This window comes from Chiloscyllium plagiosum, unplaced genomic scaffold (genome assembly GCF_004010195.1).
Source record: "Chiloscyllium plagiosum isolate BGI_BamShark_2017 unplaced genomic scaffold, ASM401019v2 scaf_58, whole genome shotgun sequence".
NCBI lineage: Eukaryota > Metazoa > Chordata > Chondrichthyes > Orectolobiformes > Hemiscylliidae > Chiloscyllium > Chiloscyllium plagiosum.
Genome location: NW_025215372.1, coordinates 1 through 24,651, shown reverse-complemented (window position 1 = coordinate 24,651; position 24,651 = coordinate 1). Strand labels below are relative to the sequence as shown.

The following is a 24,651-nucleotide window of genomic DNA, read 5'->3' as shown; positions in this document are numbered from 1 at the left end:
TGGGAGCGCGCTGAGACTGAGGCCAAGGCGGGGGCGAGCCTCCTGGCTGCTGCTAAATTTACTGCTGTCTCCTGACTATAAATGGAGCTGGTGTGGACACAGGGATCTGGACCATGCCACGCCAGCCTAGGACAGGGGAGAGCGAGAGGGCGAGCGAGCGAGCCTGGGGAGGTTCAGGCAGCCTACAAGGATAGGAGGCAAGGCAGGACCCTTTCAGCCTCCCCCTGTGGACTTGCACACACTCCAGTTTGCTGCAGTGCTGTGATTGCAATGTGTGGAAAGCAGCCAGGGAGGCTTGCGTTTGCTGCCCAGCTCCTGTTTTTGTGTGTGTGTGTGTTGTAACCCTCCCTCCCCCTTGCTCCAGGTTCAGTCGAGCCTCGGCTTCCTGCCTGGGTGTGGACTCGAACTGATTTCTTCCAGCCAGCTCCCCTCCACAGCTGCTGTTGTCTGTTTGCGCCTCATCCCACTTACTGGATTAAAACATTAATTAAAACAAGAAACAAAGACCGGCGGGTTAGTGTAACGAAGCTTCAACCGGGAGGCAGACAGATAGAGAAGAAGGAAATTGCAGCCATGAATAATTGAGTGTATTTTACCCGGCAGCCAGAGGGAACTCCTTCCCATACGGATTAAAAGAAGTTTACCCGCACCCTCCCATCCACCCGCAGGCTGTGCCGGGGCTGCAAGAGACGTTGAGGACAGAGAGAGAGAACGGAGACCCAAAGGGAGTGTCCCCATCCAGCTGGAGATTCTTTTTTATAATAAGCAAGCAAGTTTGAAGAAAGTCGCACCGTTCCCCTCCCTTCCCTGGGTAGAACCGAAGCAATGCAGGGAGATGGAATGGAAATGGATACCAGTAAGCAGCCCGGAGCAGGAATACAATGGAAGCAGCAGCTCCTGCGACCTAACAGCCAAGACAACTGATAGCCTTTAAACCCCACCAACTGTTTGAACACGCTCCTGTGCAGAACGGGCGTCGGGGGAGAAAGAAGAGGAACTTTTTCTTTTAATCCCGGCTCTTTCCCACCCACCCTTCTCTGGGTTCCGGACTAGTGCAAGCTGTCTCTCCCTGTATCTTTCTGTCTGTGTGTGTGTGTTTCCTTGCTACTGCTCCGGGGGTGACCGCCACTTACTCCTTGAGCCGCTGACTGACTGGGAACTTTCTCCACCCCACCCGTGAGCAACTTGGGCAACCTGTCATCAGGTTGGGTTTTCAGCTCGGAGACGGTGGAGGTTTCACTGGAGCGTCCGCGTCCTCCTTACCCTCCCTTCCCGAGAGATCGACACCAGCTGAATTGCACCGAGACAAGTCTACAATAGCAAACGGAGGTGTAGAAAGCTTTGCTGTGACAAACGGGGGCCCCTATCTTCTCCGAAGCAACTGGGAACCCATCTCCTGGTGCTTCCTACCTTGACAAGCCGTGTGTGTGCGAGGACAGGCCCAGAGAAAGTCACTCGGCCCCTGAACTGGAGGAGGGGGGCCTTGTGTTAAATTGTTTTATTTCGGTGGGTGCAGAGGTTCGCCCTGATAGTAAGGGGGCTGTGGCAGCGCAGGTAGAAAAAGAAGCTGGCCTCTGACGTGAGCGTGTCGTTTCTGGGATATATTAGCCGAAGAGAGGACATTTAAACTCGTGCCTCTTGTCTAGTTCACACACACACCACATACAAAACCCCTCTACTGCCCAACATCGGAGCAAAAGGAGGACCCGAGAATTAGCAGCAAGCAGCCCACTTTTCACATTGCTTGTCAAAGTTAGAGACAGGAACCTGACCCCTGTGGGCATACAAGATATTGGATAAGAACTGTTCACCTCGCCTCCTACAAGGTCATTTCAGCAACTTTGTCTGACTTTGAACCTACAGATCCTTTTCAAACCTGAAGCAGCTGAGCAGCCTTTGGACTCCTTCCGTTTCATTTTAGTGGAAATTTTCAATCTTTTTGTGATTCTTGGGGGAACATTGGATGTACATTACAATGTGATAACTTCCCATGGACAAATATTGAAGGGATTATATCGACTTGAGTATTTATTTACCTGCAGCATCTGTCTGGCCACTTGCTGCTCTCAGCTTCCACCCACTGTGGCTGTTCAACATCCAGATCCTGGTCACTGCTCTCACCAGCTCGCTCATCATTTGAAGTTTCTGCTGTGGGAGTTGCTGTCCAATGTTTCTGTAGTTCCACACTTGGCTGAATCTCCCAGTCTGGTCGAAGGCACCTCCATTCAGTGCTCACTCCATCGTGCAGGATTGTTCTTTCGGTCTTGCTCCCTTTTTGGTTGTCGCTGATTTGTGAAGCCTAACAGGCCCACATTGTGTTTTCTGCAGCTGTCCCTACTGTGCCAAGCTAGTTCCAATGGTGATCACCTCCGCCAGTGAAGTTGAACAGTCTCCCCCCAGCATGCTGGCTGCCCTACAGTCAGAATGGATTAAGCAGGATCCCATTTGTTACCTGCCTGCCACCCACTGCAGCAAGAAGGCCTCTCGAAGTTAGTATGCTCTGCCTGTGCTGGGGGCTTGGGGAAGTGTGGGGGGGTGGTGTTTATTCAGGAATGTCACCAGTGTTTCCATACTGGGTGTGTGACTGTGTCCACGACTCTCCATTGGAAGTACTGGTCTTTCCAACTCGGCCTGTGTAGAAAGGGCTTGCAGATGTTCATCCGGCTGAGGGGCTGTCTTAACAGATACAGGTCTATCATAGTGAGTCCCAGTACTGTGTTAGGAGATGGATTTATGATTTGGAGATTTAACTCGAGGGTTAACTGTTGTATTGTCTGAGTACTGTTGAGCAGTGTGGGTCCTGGAATAAATAGTTCCCATGTTACTTGTCTAACCAGCAGTGAATCACTGTCCTTCCATTTCTCCAGCTTGCAAACTGCATTGATGTTTCCCACCCTGTTGCCTTGAGGAGTCAGTGGGGACAGTGCTTCCTTTCTTGTATTATTGATTGTGATCCTCCTTCCTGGTTCAAGTGGTAAAGGAGTGAGGCGTGCTGATTGTTTGCAACTAATATACTGCCTCCCTGAGCCGTTCAATCCTGGCCTCATATGTCTGGTGCTTTAGTGAAGGCTGCCTCCTCGATCTAGTCCACTGTGGCTATGATTCAGCCCATCCTGACAGCCGGGTAGTGGGGGCCCTTCTAGGACACTGCTGAATTCTTGTGGTTTGGTCATCCTGGGTAGAGACTGCACCGGTCTCTAGCTGTCAGGGCGAAGACTCCAGGCGGCATGCTGCATTGCCAGGTGAATGGGTCTCTGTGCCGATTCTGTGCCATCCAATTCCAGAGATTTGGTATTCAGCAATCCGAACTGTTAATGCTTCCATCTTGTAACAGAGCTTTATGATTAGACAACCTCATTTTAAATAATAAATCAAATGGTGACGCAGTTAACATGGCTTCATACACTTATCCCAGGAGACATAGAGCAGACAATGTCACTGCTTTAGGACACCGTTCACTTGCAGTGTTGGTGTAGAAACCGTTTTGATACAAACATGTCTCTCTGGTAGCCCACCAGTGGGCACAAGTGGATGGTCTGGTACCAGTTTGTGAGACCCGTCAGGCAGATTCTATACTTCTCACTATGGCCTGCGGCAGAGGACTGAGTGAGGGGGTTGGTCTCGCGGTAAGAGAGAGTGTGTTAACGTTGGGGTCAGGGTATGCTTCTCGCCAGGAGAGGTGGGGTGGGTGGGGCTTTAGGAGTTCTGTTCACTTAACCGCCCTCTCCGCTTGCCAGATACTTATTACCCAAAGGTAGAATCAGCAAGTGAACAGGAAATATTTTAAAAACTGAGAAGAGACACAATCTGAAAATGTCGTCCAAAAATTGTTCTAGGTTATTGACAAAAAAAAAGGAGGGTATATGTGGCCCCTCACAGGATTGGAGAATTTGACGGTCAGAGCAGATCATCAGAACAAAGATTTATCAGTGACACTGTAGATCAGGTCTGCTGGTACAGGGCTGACAGCCAAACACAATGTTCGAATGACACAGGCAATAGAGAGATGTGGGAGGGAGTAGAAAGACCATGGTCCTCCCAGATGGATGGCAGGGGCAAAGAATATTTATATTCGTCTGCTATGTGCAACTCTGCTGGGAGTTCCTGTCCTAAACACTGTCCAGTCATCCCTGGGTTAGAGAGAGAGAGAGAGAGAGAGAGGAGATCAGCCAGAGTTGCTGGTTGTTCAGGTACTGGGCAATGGATAATGCCTGACAGTAGCTGTGATTCTTAGTGATGTTGTAAATGTTGCTGTAACTTTGGATGGTTGTTTCCCTGAGAGGTCATTTCCTGGAATTATCTTTCCAAAGTTTGAGAGGTGAACAGAACGTAGTTGGAGCGCCAACAGAGTTGTTCCTGCCAGGAAGCTCTGCCCCAGGCCATTCCACTGCTGGTCTTCTATGGGGTCTATGATAGACATGTCTGAGAGTGTAGCCCTGTATAGACGCTACTGGCTAAGTATGAAGGTGTGATCTGAGTGAGAAGATTGTGATGTGTGTTTTCGATCACTTCATGGTACTATGGTGTCCACTTCACCTGTAAGTGTCAGTTTTTGCAGCTCCTATGGGGGTATGGTGTGAAGGGCCCATCACAGGCCTGGATATCTCCAGTGAGTGCTATTCTGACAAATGGGGTGAGCGCATTGTGCATCCAGTTCCTTTTCTCTTGTTAACAACAAGGAGTGCTACCTCTGCAAATGAAGTGTGGTCTGAGCTGCCCAGTGTCACAGGAAGCCTTTATACATGATGCTGTTGTGATGGCAGAGTGCAGGCAGTCTTCAGTTTTACAGTAAATCACCTGCTCCCTAAGAATTAATGATTGAGGCTGTATCCTTGGCCCCCTCATATATCTCGCCTACATCATCCGGTCCATTGTCTGAAAACAGTGCCAGGTTTCTTATGTACTCTGACGTAGCAGTACCTCAGCACTAGCTCACTCGACTCCCTGCTGTACTCTTGCTACGTTAGCAAACTGTTTATCCCACATTCAGTGTATAGAATGTCTTCCAGTTAAATATTAGGAAAACTGCTTTTGGTCCCCAGCACAATCTTTCTTCCCAAGCTATCGACTCCAGACTTCTCCAAAGCTGCGATTAAGTTAGTTTGTTTGCAGTCTTGATGTTGCATTCACCCTGCGATGATTTTCCTGTTGTGAATTAATGCCATTACAGAGTTATCTATTTCCATCTCCATCGCCTTCACTATCTCTGTCACCTCCTCCAGTCCCTATATCTATCCCTACCTCTGTATTTTTCTCCAGTCTGTACATAATTCCCCTTGCCCCACTTCCAATCTTTGTATCTTCCTCCAGCCTGTACGCCCTTCCTATCTCTGTAACTTCCTCTGGGATCTCCGCTGTATTCCAATTCTAGTCTCTTGAGTATGCCAATCCTGATTTCTTTCACTCTGTCATTGGCTGCTGTGTTTTGAAATCTCTTGTCTTTAAGCTCCCTTAAACCTCTCTTCTCTCTCATCATGGTTCTTAAAATTGGCCTCTTTGATGAGGCTTTTGGGCCTCTGACTGAATACATTCATGTGTGGCTAGGGTCAGGTTTAATTTAGAAATGCAGCACCTTGTGCTGACAAAGCTGCTGCATCAATATAGGTCAGTATTTGCGGAAAGAATACTGCCCTGAACCAGCCATCTCAAGACCTTTTTAAAGCCATCAGTGTGCCAGTGTTAATGGGCTTTCCATTAAGCAGCAGACAGTCTCAGTATTAACACTGATAAGGCCCTCACTTCCTGTTTGGGTGGATGTGTTCATTAGCTGACTAATCAGTTAATATAGTGTAGCTGTTGTGTCCACTGTTGGTGCTGTACTGGAATGCAGCCAGATACACTGCATTTTTACTCCCATATCCTGATCAGATCTTTCCTGTACATCACACCTTCCTGGTACCCTCTCTGGTGCAGCGTGGAAGCACTTCTTTACTTTGTGTTCCTGCCGGAAAACCGTTCCTTGTTGAAACACACAGAATTCTCAGGATTGATGCTGAGAGTCAGTTTCTTCCTCTTTTGTCTGGGTTACCCCTCTCAGGAGAAGGGGTCGGATGTTTCCACTTTTTCCTTTGTGCAGTTTCTCAGCTTTGTTTCACGTCTTTGTTGTTTTTGTTGAGTAGTGGAATAGGGTTTGAAGGGCTAACTGGCTACTCGAACTCCATCGTCCTGAGTTCTCGGGTGTTCTCTCTTTTCATGTTCCTGTGTTTGTCTTTTGCGCACACTCTGCCTAGCCTGCCCTTCCTCTTGTCTCTTCCTCCCCACTCCGTTTCTTCACTTTTCCCAGTTGTGTCCTTCTAATCCTCTTCTGCTTACTCCTGTCTTCAACTAGTGGGTCAGGAAATACTGTTCTGTTCTAACCAATAGCAACGTAAATAAGTTGACCTTTCCTTATGCTCTACTACTTTGTTGGGTGGTGGGGGGGGGGTGGCGGGGGAGGAGTTGCCAAAGGAGCACACAATCTGAGTTTGGATGAGGAGCAAAGGGGATTCTGCAGAAGTAAGGGTTAGTTGGAAGAGCAAATTGTTGCTGTCTGACAGTTGCAGACTATTCAGATTAAATCTTAGTGCTTGTAGGCGTTGGGTACGGTACAGGGAGAACCAGAGAACAACTTGAACTGTGAATGTGCATTTTCAGATAAATCATGAGGCCACACATATTGGGCAGGTTGCAGCATTTACTTGCCTGTGCTGTGTGAGGCTCTCGAGAATCTTGAGTCTTACAGCACAGAAAGAAGCCTTTGGCACATCATGTCCAGGCTGGTCATCAAGCAAAGATCTATCCACTTTAGTCTTGTTTTCCAGCACTTGGCCTGCAGTCTTGAACTTTCCAATTATCTTTTTCCAATTTTTTTGTAAAATTTGTTTGTGGGATGTGGGTGTTGCTGGCTGGCCAATATTTATTGCCCGTCCCTAGTTGCTCCCCTTGAGAAGGCGGGGGTGAGCTGCCTTCTTGAACCACTGCATTCCACGTGCTGTAGGGTAGACCCACAATGTTCCTGAGGGAGGGAATTCCAGGATTTTGACTCTAAATATTTCTTAAATGTTGTGGTGGTTCCTGCCTCTACTGCTCTTTCAGGCTGTGTTTCAGATACCGCCTGATGAGTGAAGTAATGTTTCCTCAAATTTTCCAGAGTACTTTCTCAAATCCCCTCCCCTAAACCTCCTGCTCCTGATCTTGCTTTTGTTGGGGTGTGGAGGTTAGTGACTGGAGTTTGGGAGGAGGCAAGTCTTAGGAATTTGCTTTTGGAACCTGCATACAGACCCCAGAGTCCACAGACTGAGTGGTAAGGGCCACATTCGATGAATGGACATTTGGGAAAGGCAAGGCAGGGTGGTTGGCTGCTCTACACTAGTATAAATCTGAAGGGATTCGAGAGTTGGGCTTTAGGAGTTTTGTAATTATGAATAATGAGTATATTCTTTAAAGGCTCTCCTTTGGTTGTAGGAAACTTGGTGTCCTGGAGTGTGTCTGCTGCACTGAACCAGCTGGATGGCTGCTTTAGGCACACTCCCTCACAGCTGAACTCTGCCTGTTCCCGGGTTCAATATGCTGAGATGGGGACTCTGTTAACCTGCTCGAGTCACTGGGCATTGGTGTCCAAACTGGAAACTGAAAGGACGCCGCTTTCCGTAAACATCTCAATGTTATAAAATATCTTCCATGCCACTTGCTAATGGAGGGGTTCTGAGCAATGGGGCTGTGGAAATTGGTGGTGTGTGGATGACACACATACACAAGGATGACTGGTTATGATGTTTGGTTTGTCCAGAAATAGTCTGCAGCTGATAACTGTAAAATTCTAACTGTTTTGCCACGTTATGTGATGTCTGTCAGTGCTCTAAGTACAGGATATAAATTAGTGCTGGTTTGCTTTTGAATGTAACTCTTCCCTCTCCATCCATCCCTCAAAGTGTCTGTGTTCCACTCCCATCACTCTTGTTTCTTTCAGTCCGTCTCTGCCTGCCTCTTACCCCTGACTTCAGAATTCTGCACTCTTTCTTGGCCACACTCAATGTGTGTTTATTTATCTGCCTCTGACTGCCATGGATTGTGTCCACCTTTCTCTGTTTCACTCACTTTCGTGCATCCACCAAGTTTTTTCACACCTGCATATGCCTGTCACCTTTGGAATTCCTAAAAGGTTTGTCCCCCGTATCCTTGTTCCCTGCCATCCTGCCGTCATTGTCTGTCCACCTCTGTCACTCCCTGCAACCCCTATCTTGCACTCCCCCACATCCAGCCGACCCGTCTCTGTCCTGCCCCACTCTGTCTCCCTCGTGCCCTTGTTCCATGTCTCTCAGGTCTATGGCTGCCTTTCAGCCCAAGACCCTACTGAGATCTCTAAAACTAGTTAAACACAGAATATTCCCTTTGGTTTAGAGAGTCCCTGGCCCTGACCTTTGACTGCACTGTCTCCTGAGTTTGCCATGTTATTGCGAGTTCCTCCACCTTCTAACAAACACATCACTGCTCTGTTCTCTGCTGTCATGGAGCATTCCTTCATCTTCCATCACCTTTGCTCCACTTTGACTGGCTGCTCATTCCCTCCTGCCCCTACAGATGCTGTCCTTTCACCCTCCAGCACCACATCAGGAAGGTGACATCTCTGTGGACTTGCTGCTCAGTGGGCAGATGGATGGGGGAGAGTTTAAGATTCTTGTTAACAAACGCCAGTCAGTACTACCCCTCTCACACTAGGAGAAAGCTGACTGGGCAGACGGGGTGATCTGGGAAAGGGGTGCAGTAGTTTGATCGGTCCAAATCTCCACATCAGCTTGTGTGCAATCCTCACGTCTTTGAAATGGTGTGCTGCTTATTATGAACTCCAGGTGGGCAGATATTTCCTGATGGTATAAATGGTGATTACGACTTGCGTTTTGCACTAATCTAGCTGAGGTTGTAATTAATTCATGGTATGGAAGGTGGATCTTAATGCAACTTCTGCAATCAAGCTGGTGCTAAAGATAGAATGCCTTGGACTTGACCAGGCAGTTTAAGAGAGGGCTCCATAAGTCCGGGCAGCCCAGCATCTCTAAGGTTTATTCAGACTTTCACAGAGCATTAACGCAACACGGGAGATGGCACTTACAGCTCAGGTGAGGGTGAGAATGGATGTGAGTTTTGAGAAGATTTGTAGCTCAGGTTGAGGTTTTGGATGTAGGTTTGCTCACTGAGCTTGGAGGTTCATTTCCAGATGTTTTGTTACCTTACTAGGTAACATCTTCAGTGGGCCTCATGTGAAGCAATGCTGAAAAATTACTGCTTTCTATGTATATGTTTGGGTTTGTGATGTCATTTCCTGTGGTGACGTTATTTCCTGTGGTGATGTCACTTCCTGTTCCTTTTCTTGGTGGGGGGTGGTAGATGGGGTCTAACTTGATGTGTTTGTTGGGAGAGTTCCGGTTGGAATACCATGCTTCTAGGAATTCTTGTGCGTGGCTTTCTTTGGCTTGTCCTAGGATGGATGTGTTGTCCCAGTCGAAGTGGTGTCCTTCCTTATCGGTATGTGAGGATACTAGTGAGAGAGGGTCGTGTCTTTTTGTGGCTAGTTGGTGTTCATGTATCCTGGTGGCTAGTTTTCTGCCTGTTTGTCCAATGTAGTGTTTGTTACAGTCCTTGCACGGTATTTTGTAAATGGCATTAGTTTTGCTCATTGTCTGTACAGGGTCTTTCAACTTCATTAGCTGCTGTTTTATTGTGTTGGTGGGTTTGTGGGCTACCATGATGCCAAGGGGTCTGAGTAATCTGGCAGTCATTTCCAAGATGTCTTTGATGTAGGGGAGAGTGGCTAGGCTTTCTGGACCTGCTTTGTCTGCTAGAATTCCTAGAAGCATGGCATTCCAACCTGAACTCTACGAACAAACACATCGAGTTAGACCCCATCTACCACTCCGAGAAAAGGAACAGGAGGTTCACCACAGGAAATGACATCAACCCAAAGAAACTGCAGGTTCATAGCTCCTTGAAAGTGGAGTTGCAGGTAGATAGGATAGTGAAGAAGGTGTTTGGTATGCTTTCCTTTATTGGTCAGAGTATTGAGGTCATGTTGTAGCTGTACTCCCTGGGGTGGGGGAGTCCAGGACTAGGGGGCATAGGTTTAGGGTGAGAGGGGAAGGATATAAAGGAGATCTAAGGGGCAACTTTTTCACCCAGAGGATGGTACGTGTATGAAATGAGCTGCCAGAAGGAAGTGGTGGAGGCTGGTACAATTGCAACATTTAAGAGGCATTTGGATGGTTTTATGAATAGGAAGGGTTTGGAGGGATATGGGCCGGGCGCTGGCAGGTGGGACTAGATTGGGTTGGAATATCTGGTCGGCATGGACGGGTTGGACCAAAGGGTCTGTTTCCACGCTGTACACCTTTATGACTCTGTGACTGTAAACCCGAACATATAAATAGAAAGCAGGAATTTTTCAGCATTGCTTCGCATGAGGCCCACTGAAGATGTTACCTAGTAAGGTAACGAAATGCATGGAAGTGAACCTTTTCAGCTCACCGAGCAAACCTACATCCAAAATGGCTGCTTTGTGCTGCCTATGGTAGGAGAAACAATCTCGCCCCGCTGGTCAGTCATCGTCCACCTCAAGCTGGGTAAGCTGGTCCAGATATTTCACTGGCTTCTTGGAGAGGACCCAATCAAACCAAACATCCAGCAAAATAAAAGGTGGCATGGGATGTCAGGAGCACACGTTCCAGACTGATCGACTGCTGGTTGCTAATGTGTGTGAGACTGCTCTCATTGACACGAAATTCCGTTGGCTGGACACGTGACATCTCTTCCCTACTAGAAACCAGACTGACCAATGTTAGGATCACTGAAAGAAAACCCTTCATCTGCCAGGGGGAGAGTTCAGAGGAACATGGGGCTCACTGATGTTTCTGATGGAACACCTCCACCAATGGTTCAGAATGTGTTCACTCCATTGGCGTCTCACTACAAACATGGCTCATTAAGCTCAACTGTGTATCTGTGCTTCACCACAAAGGTGTGGATCTGAATTTGAAAGTTACCTTTGAACATGCCTGCTCACTGTTGATGTGTGCTTGCTGGGAAGGGCTGGAAATGGTACCATTGTGTACCATGAAACTATTGTAGGCTCAAGATCATGGAACAATGTAGCACAGGAGGTCCATTCAGCCCATTGTAGCTATGTTCTGATTCCTTCACGACTCTGAGCCTGCCCCATCCGCCTCCATCTCCATAAGTTTGAAGGAGCAAAGGTATCTCATTTGGCCAATTGAGCCTATGTTGCCATTCAATAAGATTGTGACTAATCTATTACTCATCAACTTCACTCTCCTGCCTTTTCCCCATAATCCTTCATTCCCTTCCTGATTAAAATTCTGTCTGACTCAGCCTATATATATACTTAATGATGCTCTTCAGCTGTTTGCAGTAAAGAATTGCACAGATTCACTACCCTCTGAAAGAAAAAATATTCTTCCGAATTTCTGTCTTAAATAGGTGATTCTGTATTCTGAAAAGGTTCTTCATTCTGGTCCTAGACTCTTCCACGAGGGGAAACAACTTCTCTACATCTACCCTGTCAAGTCCCCTAAGAATCTTAACCAAAAGAACTGCAGATGCTGTGAATCAGAAACAAAAACAGAACTTGTTGAAAAAGCTCAGCAGGTCTGGCAGCATCTGTGAAGAGAAATCAGAGTTAATGTTTCGGGTCCGGTGACTCTTCCTCAGAATGAGGAAATTTGTTGATTCGATGTTGATCGCATGTTGCTGTGTAATTACCGTCGCTGCTGATCGCAGGTTGCTCTGTAATCGCCGTCGATGGGGATCGCAGGTTGCTCTGTAATCGCCGTCACTGTGTCGATGCTGACCGCATGTTGCTCTGTAATCGCTGTTGCTGCTGATCGCAGGTTGCTCTGTAATCGCTGTCACTGTGTCAGTGCTGATCGCATGTTGCTCTGTAATCGCTATGGCGGTGTCGATGCTGATCGCATGTTGCTCTGTAATCGCTGTCGCGGTGTCGATGCTGATCGCAGGTTGCTCTGTAATCGCTGTCGCTGCTGATTGCAGGTTGCTCTGTAATCGCTGTCACTGTGTCAGTGCTGATCGCATGTTGCTCTGTAATCGCTATCGCGGTGTCGATGCTGATCGCATGTTGCTCTGTAATCGCCGTCGCTGCTGATCGCAGGATGCTCTGTAATTGCCGTCGCAGCGTCGATGGGGATCGCAGGTTGCTCTGTAATCGCCGTCAATGGGGATCGCAGGTTGCTCTGTAATCGCCGTCAATGGGGATCGCAGGTTGCTCTGTAATCGCCGTCAATGGGGATCGCAGGTTGCTCTGTAATCGCCGTCAATGGGGATCGCAGGTTGCTCTGTAATCGCCGTCAATGGGGATCGCAGGTTGCTCTGTAATCGCCGTCAATGGGGATCGCAGGTTGCTCTGTAATCGCCGTCAATGGGGATCGCAGGTTGCTCTGTAATCGCCGTCAATGGGGATCGCAGGTTGCTCTGTAATCGCCGTCAATGGGGATCGCAGGTTGCTCTGTAATCGCCGTCAATGGGGATCGCAGGTTGCTCTGTAATCGCCGTCAATGGGGATCGCAGGTTGCTCTGTAATCGCCGTCAATGGGGATCGCAGGTTGCTCTGTAATCGCCGTCAATGGGGATCGCAGGTTGCTCTGTAATCGCCGTCAATGGGGATCGCAGGTTGCTCTGTAATCGCCGTCAATGGGGATCGCAGGTTGCTCTGTAATCGCCGTCAATGGGGATCGCAGGTTGCTCTGTAATCGCCGTCAATGGGGATCGCAGGTTGCTCTGTAATCGCCGTCAATGGGGATCGCAGGTTGCTCTGTAATCGCCGTCAATGGGGATCGCAGGTTGCTCTGTAATCGCCGTCAATGGGGATCGCAGGTTGCTCTGTAATCGCCGTCAATGGGGATCGCAGGTTGCTCTGTAATCGCCGTCAATGGGGATCGCAGGTTGCTCTGTAATCGCCGTCAATGGGGATCGCAGGTTGCTCTGTAATCGCCGTCAATGGGGATCGCAGGTTGCTCTGTAATCGCCGTCAATGGGGATCGCAGGTTGCTCTGTAATCGCCGTCAATGGGGATCGCAGGTTGCTCTGTAATCGCCGTCAATGGGGATCGCAGGTTGCTCTGTAATCGCCGTCAATGGGGATCGCAGGTTGCTCTGTAATCGCCGTCAATGGGGATCGCAGGTTGCTCTGTAATCGCCGTCAATGGGGATCGCAGGTTGCTCTGTAATCGCCGTCAATGGGGATCGCAGGTTGCTCTGTAATCGCCGTCAATGGGGATCGCAGGTTGCTCTGTAATCGCCGTCAATGGGGATCGCAGGTTGCTCTGTAATCGCCGTCAATGGGGATCGCAGGTTGCTCTGTAATCGCCGTCAATGGGGATCGCAGGTTGCTCTGTAATCGCCGTCAATGGGGATCGCAGGTTGCTCTGTAATCGCCGTCAATGGGGATCGCAGGTTGCTCTGTAATCGCCGTCAATGGGGATCGCAGGTTGCTCTGTAATCGCCGTCAATGGGGATCGCAGGTTGCTCTGTAATCGCCGTCAATGGGGATCGCAGGTTGCTCTGTAATCGCCGTCAATGGGGATCGCAGGTTGCTCTGTAATCGCCGTCAATGGGGATCGCAGGTTGCTCTGTAATCGCCGTCAATGGGGATCGCAGGTTGCTCTGTAATCGCCGTCAATGGGGATCGCAGGTTGCTCTGTAATCGCCGTCAATGGGGATCGCAGGTTGCTCTGTAATCGCCGTCAATGGGGATCGCAGGTTGCTCTGTAATCGCCGTCAATGGGGATCGCAGGTTGCTCTGTAATCGCCGTCAATGGGGATCGCAGGTTGCTCTGTAATCGCCGTCAATGGGGATCGCAGGTTGCTCTGTAATCGCCGTCAATGGGGATCGCAGGTTGCTCTGTAATCGCCGTCAATGGGGATCGCAGGTTGCTCTGTAATCGCCGTCAATGGGGATCGCAGGTTGCTCTGTAATCGCCGTCAATGGGGATCGCAGGTTGCTCTGTAATCGCCGTCAATGGGGATCGCAGGTTGCTCTGTAATCGCCGTCAATGGGGATCGCAGGTTGCTCTGTAATCGCCGTCAATGGGGATCGCAGGTTGCTCTGTAATCGCCGTCAATGGGGATCGCAGGTTGCTCTGTAATCGCCGTCAATGGGGATCGCAGGTTGCTCTGTAATCGCCGTCAATGGGGATCGCAGGTTGCTCTGTAATCGCCGTCAATGGGGATCGCAGGTTGCTCTGTAATCGCCGTCAATGGGGATCGCAGGTTGCTCTGTAATCGCCGTCAATGGGGATCGCAGGTTGCTCTGTAATCGCCGTCAATGGGGATCGCAGGTTGCTCTGTAATCGCCGTCAATGGGGATCGCAGGTTGCTCTGTAATCGCCGTCAATGGGGATCGCAGGTTGCTCTGTAATCGCCGTCAATGGGGATCGCAGGTTGCTCTGTAATCGCCGTCAATGGGGATCGCAGGTTGCTCTGTAATCGCCGTCAATGGGGATCGCAGGTTGCTCTGTAATCGCCGTCAATGGGGATCGCAGGTTGCTCTGTAATCGCCGTCAATGGGGATCGCAGGTTGCTCTGTAATCGCCGTCAATGGGGATCGCAGGTTGCTCTGTAATCGCCGTCAATGGGGATCGCAGGTTGCTCTGTAATCGCCGTCAATGGGGATCGCAGGTTGCTCTGTAATCGCCGTCAATGGGGATCGCAGGTTGCTCTGTAATCGCCGTCAATGGGGATCGCAGGTTGCTCTGTAATCGCCGTCAATGGGGATCGCAGGTTGCTCTGTAATCGCCGTCAATGGGGATCGCAGGTTGCTCTGTAATCGCCGTCAATGGGGATCGCAGGTTGCTCTGTAATCGCCGTCAATGGGGATCGCAGGTTGCTCTGTAATCGCCGTCAATGGGGATCGCAGGTTGCTCTGTAATCGCCGTCAATGGGGATCGCAGGTTGCTCTGTAATCGCCGTCAATGGGGATCGCAGGTTGCTCTGTAATCGCCGTCAATGGGGATCGCAGGTTGCTCTGTAATCGCCGTCAATGGGGATCGCAGGTTGCTCTGTAATCGCCGTCAATGGGGATCGCAGGTTGCTCTGTAATCGCCGTCAATGGGGATCGCAGGTTGCTCTGTAATCGCCGTCAATGGGGATCGCAGGTTGCTCTGTAATCGCCGTCAATGGGGATCGCAGGTTGCTCTGTAATCGCCGTCAATGGGGATCGCAGGTTGCTCTGTAATCGCCGTCAATGGGGATCGCAGGTTGCTCTGTAATCGCCGTCAATGGGGATCGCAGGTTGCTCTGTAATCGCCGTCAATGGGGATCGCAGGTTGCTCTGTAATCGCCGTCAATGGGGATCGCAGGTTGCTCTGTAATCGCCGTCAATGGGGATCGCAGGTTGCTCTGTAATCGCCGTCAATGGGGATCGCAGGTTGCTCTGTAATCGCCGTCAATGGGGATCGCAGGTTGCTCTGTAATCGCCGTCAATGGGGATCGCAGGTTGCTCTGTAATCGCCGTCAATGGGGATCGCAGGTTGCTCTGTAATCGCCGTCAATGGGGATCGCAGGTTGCTCTGTAATCGCCGTCAATGGGGATCGCAGGTTGCTCTGTAATCGCCGTCAATGGGGATCGCAGGTTGCTCTGTAATCGCCGTCAATGGGGATCGCAGGTTGCTCTGTAATCGCCGTCAATGGGGATCGCAGGTTGCTCTGTAATCGCCGTCAATGGGGATCGCAGGTTGCTCTGTAATCGCCGTCAATGGGGATCGCAGGTTGCTCTGTAATCGCCGTCAATGGGGATCGCAGGTTGCTCTGTAATCGCCGTCAATGGGGATCGCAGGTTGCTCTGTAATCGCCGTCAATGGGGATCGCAGGTTGCTCTGTAATCGCCGTCAATGGGGATCGCAGGTTGCTCTGTAATCGCCGTCAATGGGGATCGCAGGTTGCTCTGTAATCGCCGTCAATGGGGATCGCAGGTTGCTCTGTAATCGCCGTCAATGGGGATCGCAGGTTGCTCTGTAATCGCCGTCAATGGGGATCGCAGGTTGCTCTGTAATCGCCGTCAATGGGGATCGCAGGTTGCTCTGTAATCGCCGTCAATGGGGATCGCAGGTTGCTCTGTAATCGCCGTCAATGGGGATCGCAGGTTGCTCTGTAATCGCCGTCAATGGGGATCGCAGGTTGCTCTGTAATCGCCGTCAATGGGGATCGCAGGTTGCTCTGTAATCGCCGTCAATGGGGATCGCAGGTTGCTCTGTAATCGCCGTCAATGGGGATCGCAGGTTGCTCTGTAATCGCCGTCAATGGGGATCGCAGGTTGCTCTGTAATCGCCGTCAATGGGGATCGCAGGTTGCTCTGTAATCGCCGTCAATGGGGATCGCAGGTTGCTCTGTAATCGCCGTCAATGGGGATCGCAGGTTGCTCTGTAATCGCCGTCAATGGGGATCGCAGGTTGCTCTGTAATCGCCGTCAATGGGGATCGCAGGTTGCTCTGTAATCGCCGTCAATGGGGATCGCAGGTTGCTCTGTAATCGCCGTCAATGGGGATCGCAGGTTGCTCTGTAATCGCCGTCAATGGGGATCGCAGGTTGCTCTGTAATCGCCGTCAATGGGGATCGCAGGTTGCTCTGTAATCGCCGTCAATGGGGATCGCAGGTTGCTCTGTAATCGCCGTCAATGGGGATCGCAGGTTGCTCTGTAATCGCCGTCAATGGGGATCGCAGGTTGCTCTGTAATCGCCGTCAATGGGGATCGCAGGTTGCTCTGTAATCGCCGTCAATGGGGATCGCAGGTTGCTCTGTAATCGCCGTCAATGGGGATCGCAGGTTGCTCTGTAATCGCCGTCAATGGGGATCGCAGGTTGCTCTGTAATCGCCGTCAATGGGGATCGCAGGTTGCTCTGTAATCGCCGTCAATGGGGATCGCAGGTTGCTCTGTAATCGCCGTCAATGGGGATCGCAGGTTGCTCTGTAATCGCCGTCAATGGGGATCGCAGGTTGCTCTGTAATCGCCGTCAATGGGGATCGCAGGTTGCTCTGTAATCGCCGTCAATGGGGATCGCAGGTTGCTCTGTAATCGCCGTCAATGGGGATCGCAGGTTGCTCTGTAATCGCCGTCAATGGGGATCGCAGGTTGCTCTGTAATCGCCGTCAATGGGGATCGCAGGTTGCTCTGTAATCGCCGTCAATGGGGATCGCAGGTTGCTCTGTAATCGCCGTCAATGGGGATCGCAGGTTGCTCTGTAATCGCCGTCAATGGGGATCGCAGGTTGCTCTGTAATCGCCGTCAATGGGGATCGCAGGTTGCTCTGTAATCGCCGTCAATGGGGATCGCAGGTTGCTCTGTAATCGCCGTCAATGGGGATCGCAGGTTGCTCTGTAATCGCCGTCAATGGGGATCGCAGGTTGCTCTGTAATCGCCGTCAATGGGGATCGCAGGTTGCTCTGTAATCGCCGTCAATGGGGATCGCAGGTTGCTCTGTAATCGCCGTCAATGGGGATCGCAGGTTGCTCTGTAATCGCCGTCAATGGGGATCGCAGGTTGCTCTGTAATCGCCGTCAATGGGGATCGCAGGTTGCTCTGTAATCGCCGTCAATGGGGATCGCAGGTTGCTCTGTAATCGCCGTCAATGGGGATCGCAGGTTGCTCTGTAATCGCCGTCAATGGGGATCGCAGGTTGCTCTGTAATCGCCGTCAATGGGGATCGCAGGTTGCTCTGTAATCGCCGTCAATGGGGATCGCAGGTTGCTCTGTAATCGCCGTCAATGGGGATCGCAGGTTGCTCTGTAATCGCCGTCAATGGGGATCGCAGGTTGCTCTGTAATCGCCGTCAATGGGGATCGCAGGTTGCTCTGTAATCGCCGTCAATGGGGATCGCAGGTTGCTCTGTAATCGCCGTCAATGGGGATCGCAGGTTGCTCTGTAATCGCCGTCAATGGGGATCGCAGGTTGCTCTGTAATCGCCGTCAATGGGGATCGCAGGTTGCTCTGTAATCGCCGTCAATGGGGATCGCAGGTTGCTCTGTAATCGCCGTCAATGGGGATCGCAGGTTGCTCTGTAATCGCCGTCAATGGGGATCGCAGGTTGCTCTGTAATCGCCGTCAATGGGGATCGCAGGTTGCTCTGTAATCGCCGTCAATGGGGATCGCAGGTTGCTCTGTAATCGCCGTCAATGGGGATCGCAGGTTGCTCTGTAATCGCCGTCAATGGGGATCGCAGGTTGCTCTGTAATCGCCGTCAATGGGGATCGCAGGTTGCTCTGTAATCGCCGTCAATGGGGATCGCAGGTTGCTCTGTAATCGCCGTCAATGGGGATCGCAGGTTGCTCTGTAATCGCCGTCAATGGGGATCGCAGGTTGCTCTGTAATCGCCGTCAATGGGGATCGCAGGTTGCTCTGTAATCGCCGTCAATGGGGATCGCAGGTTGCTCTGTAATCGCCGTCAATGGGGATCGCAGGTTGCTCTGTAATCGCCGTCAATGGGGATCGCAGGTTGCTCTGTAATCGCCGTCAATGGGGATCGCAGGTTGCTCTGTAATCGCCGTCAATGGGGATCGCAGGTTGCTCTGTAATCGCCGTCAATGGGGATCGCAGGTTGCTCTGTAATCGCCGTCAATGGGGATCGCAGGTTGCTCTGTAATCGCCGTCAATGGGGATCGCAGGTTGCTCTGTAATCGCCGTCAATGGGGATCGCAGGTTGCTCTGTAATCGCCGTCAATGGGGATCGCAGGTTGCTCTGTAATCGCCGTCAATGGGGATCGCAGGTTGCTCTGTAATCGCCGTCAATGGGGATCGCAGGTTGCTCTGTAATCGCCGTCAATGGGGATCGCAGGTTGCTCTGTAATCGCCGTCAATGGGGATCGCAGGTTGCTCTGTAATCGCCGTCAATGGGGATCGCAGGTTGCTCTGTAATCGCCGTCAATGGGGATCGCAGGTTGCTCTGTAATCGCCGTCAATGGGGATCGCAGGTTGCTCTGTAATCGCCGTCAATGGGGATCGCAGGTTGCTCTGTAATCGCCGTCAATGGGGATCGCAGGTTGCTCTGTAATCGCCGTCAATGGGGATCGCAGGTTGCTCTGTAATCGCCGTCAATGGGGATCGCAGGTTGCTCTGTAATCGCCGTCAATGGGGATCGCAGGTTGCTCTGTAATCGCCGTCAATGGGGATCGCAGGTTGCTCTGTAATCGCCGTCAATGGGGATCGCAGGTTGCTCTGTAATCGCCGTCAATGGGGATCGCAGGTTGCTCTGTAATCGCCGTCAATGGGGATCGCAGGTTGCTCTGTAATCGCCGTCAATGGGGATCGCAGGTTGCTCTGTAATCGCCGTCAATGGGGATCGCAGGTTGCTCTGTAATCGCCGTCAATGGGGATCGCAGGTTGCTCTGTAATCGCCGTCAATGGGGATCGCAGGTTGCTCTGTAATCGCCGTCAATGGGGATCGCAGGTTGCTCTGTAATCGCCGTCAATGGGGATCGCAGGTTGCTCTGTAATCGCCGTCAATGGGGATCGCAGGTTGCTCTGTAATCGCCGTCAATGGGGATCGCAGGTTGCTCTGTAATCGCCGTCAATGGGGATCGCAGGTTGCTCTGTAATCGCCGTCAATGGGGATCGCAGGTTGCTCTGTAATCGCCGTCAATGGGGATCGCAGGTTGCTCTGTAATCGCCGTCAATGGGGATCGCAGGTTGCTCTGTAATCGCCGTCAATGGGGATCGCAGGTTGCTCTGTAATCGCCGTCAATGGGGATCGCAGGTTGCTCTGTAATCGCCGTCAATGGGGATCGCAGGTTGCTCTGTAATCGCCGTCAATGGGGATCGCAGGTTGCTCTGTAATCGCCGTCAATGGGGATCGCAGGTTGCTCTGTAATCGCCGTCAATGGGGATCGCAGGTTGCTCTGTAATCGCCGTCAATGGGGATCGCAGGTTGCTCTGTAATCGCCGTCAATGGGGATCGCAGGTTGCTCTGTAATCGCCGTCAATGGGGATCGCAGGTTGCTCTGTAATCGCCGTCAATGGGGATCGCAGGTTGCTCTGTAATCGCCGTCAATGGGGATCGCAGGTTGCTCTGTAATCGCCGTCAATGGGGATCGCAGGTTGCTCTGTAATCGCCGTCAATGGGGATCGCAGGTTGCTCTGTAATCGCCGTCAATGGGGATCGCAGGTTGCTCTGTAATCGCCGTCAATGGGGATCGCAGGTTGCTCTGTAATCGCCGTCAATGGGGATCGCAGGTTGCTCTGTAATCGCCGTCAATGGGGATCGCAGGTTGCTCTGTAATCGCCGTCAATGGGGATCGCAGGTTGCTCTGTAATCGCCGTCAATGGTGCCGCACTGTCGGAGGGTCAGTGCTGAGGGAGTGGGCACTGTCGGGGGGTCAGTGCTGAGGGAGTGGGCACTGTCGGAGGGTCAGTGCTGAGGGAGTGGGCACTGTCGGAGGGTCAGTGCTGAGGGAGCGCCACACTGTCAGTCATTTCAATTAAGACATTAATCAGAAGCTCAATTTGCTCTCCTGGGTTGTCCTGGCCACTTGCTGTATCTGCATTGTCTGTACCATTTCCTTCATTACTACAGAGAATTTTCTGTAATGAGTTCATTCATTTGCTGTGAAGCATCATGACATCCCGAGGGGGAAGAGGCATCAGAGGAATGCAGCTCCTCTATTATTCTACGTAGACGTATGTCTGAATGACTGGCTTTTCTTTGTTTTGTTTGCAGGTGGGACCAGCTCAGGATGCAAGCCCCCCTCCAAACACTGCTTGCCTGCCTCATTTGGCTTCACCCCCGCTGAACCCAGCATGTCAAACCAGCATGGCCACCTGCCTCTTGGCAACGTGCAGCCCATGTGTGAACTGCAGCAGGTTCGGCAGGGACATCACTGGGGAGTGACCGCTGGCCGGGCACCCAACTCTGACCACCAGAGAGGAAACCACAGTGAGCGAGTACGTTCCAAATACATGACCGGAGAATGGTTCCTGCCTAAGTTCAGATATGCTCTGATTGTCTGCCTCCCTTTCATTCTCTCACGCACATACACGCGCGCTCTCTCTGTCTCACTGTGCTCACCTTGGGAATACAGACACTGCCTTGCAAGCATGTGCTGCCTTCCTGTCCCTCTTCATCAAACAATGTCAAACTGTTTGCGGGACAGTTAATGCCAGCTTGCTAGTTGAGCCCCAGAGCTGCACCAATGTCGACATCTTTCCCAGCAGCAGTTACTGGATTCTGGTTTGGAGCCGCAGTACTGACTGGCCTTTCCCTATTCTAACCCAGGGAAGCCTTTCATTTGTGGGCCCTGTTGCCCTGATCCCCCTCTCTGCCCTGACCTCTACTCAATGAATTTCCTTTTGTCCATGTGCTTTTTTCTTGTCGCCAAGTAAGTTTTCCCTTCAAAAGAAGGTCTGATTCCAATTTGTATTGTAGTTAACTGAATAAAGACCGACGTGCTTTCTCCTTCCTGCTAATCTTCCCCCCCCCCCCCCCCCCCCACCCCACATCAGTTGTAAAGTTGGGTGGGGAAATGGCAAAAAGGGGTGGCATGGTGGCACAGTGGTTAGCACTGCTGCCTCACAGCGCCAGGGACCCGGGTTCAATTCCCACCTTGGGCAACTGTGGAGTTTGCGCATTCTCCCCGTGTCTGCGTGGGTTTCCTCCGGGTGCTCCGGTTTCCTCCCACAGTCCAAAAATGTGCAGGTTAGGTGAATTGACCATGCTAAATTGCCCGTAGTGTTAGGTGAAGGGGTAAATGTAGGGGAATGGGTCTGGGTTGGTTGCTCTTCGGAGGGTTGGTGTGAACTTGTTGGGCCAAAGGGCCTGTTTCCACACTGTGGGGATTCTAATCTAATCTAAAACCCCAACCTGTTTCAAGTGTGTCAGCAGGTTGGAACCAGAACTTTCCAGTCCCTGGATTCCTGTAACTCTGCTGTCTGTCTTTGCAGATGCTATCGGACATGACGATCTTACAAAGGAGGATTCCAGTTAGTTTTCGTGATCCTGGGACGGCGCCTCTGAGAAAACTCTCGGTGGATTTGATAAAGACGTACAAGCACATTAATGAGGTGAGCACTTGGCCCTTCAGCTCCTCTCATTGTGTTGGCAGTTAAATAAAGGTGCGATTGTAGTTTGGGATGAAGACCATGAGACCATAAGGAACAGGACCAGGCTGTTTGACCCTTCGAGTCGGCTCCACTATTCAATAGGGTCATGGCTGGTCTAACATGCCTCATCTCCACGTTCCTGCCCTTTCCCCATGACCCTTGATTCCCCAACTGATCAAGAGTCCCCTAATCTCTCAGCTTTGAATATACACAAGGACTCTCAGCGCACACTCTGTGCCAAAGAGTTCCAAATACTGTCAAGAAGAAATTTCTCCTGATCTCGGTCTTAAATTGGTGCTGCTTCATTTCTGAGACTGGTTCTAGACTCTCCCGTGAGGGGAAACGTCCTCTCAACATTGACCCTGTCAAACCTCTTAAGAATCTGATATACATCAATGATTTGGAGGAAGGTGTAGGTTGCCTCGTTAGCAAGTTTGCAAATGGCACTAAGATTGGTTGAGTAGCAGATAGTGAAGGGAACTGTTAGAGAATACAGCAGAATATAGATAGATTGGAGAGTTGGACAGAGAAATGGCAGATGGAGTTCAGACAAATGCGAGGTGATGCGTTTTGAAAGATCCAATTCAAGAGCGAACTATACAGTAAATGGAAAAGTCCTGGGGAAAACTGATGTGCAGAGGGATCTGGGTGTTCAGGTCTGTTGTTCCCTGAAGGTGGCAACGCAGGTCAGTAAAGTGGTCAAGAAGGCATTGGGCATGCTTTCCTTCAATGGACAGGGTATTGAGTACAAGTGTTGGCAGGTCATGTTACAGTTGTGTAAGACTTTGGTTTGGCCACATTTGGAATATTGCGTATAGTTCTGGTCGCCACATTACCTAAAGGATGTGGATGCTTTGGGGAGGGTGCAGAGGAGGTTCACCAGGATGTTGCCTGGTATGGAGGGCGCTAGGTTTGAGGAGAGGTTGAGTAGGTTAGGATTATTTTCATTAGAAAAAAAGCGGTTGAGGGGGGGACCTGATTGAGGTCTACAAAATCACGAGAAATGTAGACAGGGCGGAGAACAAGAAACCTTTTCCCAGAGTGGAGGACTCAATTACAAGGAGTCATGAGTTCAAAGTGAGAGAGGAAAGGTTTAAGGGAGATATGTGTGGAAAATTCTTTACGCAGAGGATGGTGGGTGCCTGGAACTCATTGCCAGTGGAGGTGGTTGGGGTGGGAACAATAGCATCATTTACGATGTACCTAGACAGATACATGGATGGGCAGGGAGCAAAGGGATACAGATCCTTAGAAAATAGCCGACAGGTTTAGATAGAGGATTTGGATCGGCGCAGGCTTGGAGGGGCTGAAGGGCCTGTTCCTGTGCTGGAAGGTTCTTTGTTGCGAGATTATTTCTTCTTGTAAACTTCAACTTATTTAGCCTTTGCTCATCAGCCAATCCCTCCCCATTCCCAGGGATCATCCTCGTGAACTCTCTCTGAAACTGCCTCCAATGAAATGACATCTTTCCTTAAACAAGGCAACGGGAACAGCTCTCAGTATTACAGCACCGTGTCCAGTTGCAGTGAGACTTCCCTACTGTTATACTTTCACCCCCTTGGAATAAGGACCAACATCCCATTAGCTTTCCTGATTCCCTTCTGCCTCTGTGTGCCAGCTTTCTGTGTTTTGTCCACAAGTCCACACGAGTTCCTTTGTGTCGCAGCTTTCTGCATTTAAATATTACTCCATTCTTTTGTTCTCCCTTTGAAAATGAACAACTGCACTATTTCTCACGTTATTCTCCATTTGCCACCTTTTTGCCCAGTGACTGAAGCCATGAATATCTCTGAGTAAACTGTGTCCCTCTCGGTGCTTGCCCTGCTATCTGCTTTTTTTTTGTGTTGTTTGCAGATGTTGGGATGGGGGAAATGTAGCTGTTAGTTAATCGGTGTTTCTGTAAGGTGCAATGTGATTGATGTAGCTCCCCACACCCCCCCCCCTCGTCTTCACCTTCTCTGACTCAGTCTCTGGAATTCTGCAGGTGTACTATGCCAAGAAAAAGCGTCGCGCCCAGCACGTTCCCCCAGACGACTCCAGCAACAAGAAGGAGAGAAAGATTTACAATGATGGCTACGATGATGATAACTACGATTACATTGTGAAGAATGGAGAGAAGTGGATGGAGCGATATGAGATTGACTCCCTGATTGGGAAGGGCTCATTTGGGCAGGTAATGGACAAGGCAGTGTGTAGTTTCAGCAGAGTTAGAAAGCACCCTGAAATATAGGACTGAGGCCCATTGAATCTCCAACATTTTTTTACTCCAATTTAGAGATGGGGAGCATGCAGGATCCTGCTCCTGGTAACAGACCAGTTGCTTTAAGTGAACATAGGGCAAGTGTCAAGTCATCTTTGTGATATGCTGGAGAAGGCTCTGTTTGCCTTCACCTGTCTCTTTGGTTTTCCTCACGATGTGACCCCCTACCTGTTTTAAACCAGAGCTGAGCTCGAGACAGCATGCTGGAGAAGGCTCTGTTTGCCTTCACCTGTCTCTTTGGTTTTCCTCACGATGTGACCCCCTACCTGTTTTAAACCAGAGCTGAGCTCGAGACAGCATGTTGTGTC

The 24,651-nt window shown here is 50.6% G+C and overlaps 1 protein-coding gene across 1 annotated transcript; it reads left to right on the top strand.

Moving 5' to 3' along the window:
- The first annotated feature begins 101 nt into the window (after positions 1-101).
- On the top strand, positions 102-24,328 carry LOC122548319 (dual specificity tyrosine-phosphorylation-regulated kinase 1A-like). Its single transcript, XM_043686851.1, has 4 exons — positions 102-2,489; positions 20,705-20,928; positions 21,925-22,044; positions 24,068-24,328. The coding sequence occupies exons 1-4, from the start codon at positions 2,357-2,359 to the stop codon at positions 24,311-24,313; spliced, it is 723 nt and encodes a 240-aa protein (XP_043542786.1). The 5' UTR covers positions 102-2,356; the 3' UTR covers positions 24,314-24,328.
- Positions 24,329-24,651: the final 323 nt, after the last annotated feature.